The 1,261-nt window shown below is 45.4% G+C and overlaps 1 protein-coding gene across 4 annotated transcripts in view; it reads left to right on the top strand.

Annotated features, from left to right (window-relative positions):
- Positions 1–1,061: 1,061 nt before the first annotated feature.
- Dnajb13 (DnaJ heat shock protein family (Hsp40) member B13) overlaps positions 1,062–1,261 on the top strand; it is a 17,747-nt gene continuing 17,547 nt past the window's right edge. For all 4 annotated transcript variants that reach the window (XM_023702031.1, XM_023702033.1, XM_023702032.1 and 1 more), the window contains exon 1: positions 1,062–1,172. In XM_023702031.1, coding sequence (XP_023557799.1) covers positions 1,105–1,172 — 68 coding nt within the window. In that variant the 5' untranslated portion in view covers positions 1,062–1,104. The remainder of the gene's footprint in view (positions 1,173–1,261) is intronic.

The raw sequence follows: 1,261 nt of genomic DNA, 5'->3' as shown, positions 1-1,261 counted from the left end.
GGGGTGGGCCATGCAGTGATTTCCTTCAACTGTATAGTGGAGAAGCCTGACATAGACTACTCAGCCAAAGATCCGGGTTCATTCACATCATCACTAAGAAGCTATGTGGATAGTGTGTATCTTTGATGCACTCTAGTAGAAATTGTATTTTGCCACAAACCAGTGTGGCTCTCGATGTGGGGGTGCTGGGGTCCGGGAGAGCCCTCTCCCCTGATGGGAGGGGGAACTGTACAACCACTGTAGGGGTGGAGGCACATTTGTTTATACATTAGACGAAGTCAGCCACAGGGTTACCTAGTGACTAGTGACTGGAATTGTCTCAGGCAAGTAGCTTGATTCCTTTAGGCGCACTGGCCTGGCCTGGCCTCCAAACACATAACCAATTTCCAACCTCGGCTGCTCCTACGGTGCTTCACAGCCAGGTGTGGCACAGACCTGTGATCCCAGTACTTGGGAGGCTGAGGCAGGAGGATCCCCATGAGTTTGAGGGTAGTCTGCCACATAGCAAGTTCAAAGCTAGTCTGAACTGTATAGCAAGACCCTGTCTAAAAAAGATTTTTTTTTTTAATTTGAAGAGCTAGAGATACATCTTAGTGCAAAGAACCTAGTTTCAATCCCTAGTAATGTGATATATTTATTGTTAATAGTAATATATCAACATTGGTTATTTGTGACAAATTACTTCATTAATATAAGATGTTAATGGGGGAAATGGTATGTGGTATGGGGGATATATGGGAATTGTGTCTACTATCTTCATAACTTTTCTGAAAACGTAAAATTTCTAAAATAAAAAATAAGTTTAAAAAAATCAACTAAAAGTGGTACTTGTCCTGAACACTTTTAACTAAAAGTAATTTCTTTCTCCTTAAAAATAAAATAAAACAGGGCCTGTGGTCCTGGTTTCTGAGCTGAATGACCCTTATCAGGGCTACAATTTTCCCAGTCCCTTTGTCCCTAGTCTAAGATCCAGGAGGGAGTTTGCTTGGGAAGGAAGGACTACAACTCCCAGAGTGCCCCTGTGCAGTTGTCAGGAGCAACCGAGGAATGCAGACTAACAGCTCTGCTGGAGTCTGAGGACTAACAACTCACTGCCAGCCAGCCATGGGCCAGGATTATTACTCTGTGCTCCAGATCACTCGTAATTCAGAGGATGCTGAGATCAAGAGGGCGTAAGTTGGGGCAGGAGCCAGGCCGGCAGGGTGTGCGAGGGCAGTGCCACCACTCTCGTCCCTTCCGACCAAGCTTCTCTACACAGAGC

Source organism: Octodon degus, unplaced genomic scaffold (genome assembly GCF_000260255.1).
Source record: "Octodon degus isolate 3935 unplaced genomic scaffold, OctDeg1.0 scaffold00146, whole genome shotgun sequence".
NCBI lineage: Eukaryota > Metazoa > Chordata > Mammalia > Rodentia > Octodontidae > Octodon > Octodon degus.
The sequence above is the reverse complement of the archived record's forward strand: the minus strand, read 5'-3'. Positions and strand labels throughout refer to the sequence as shown.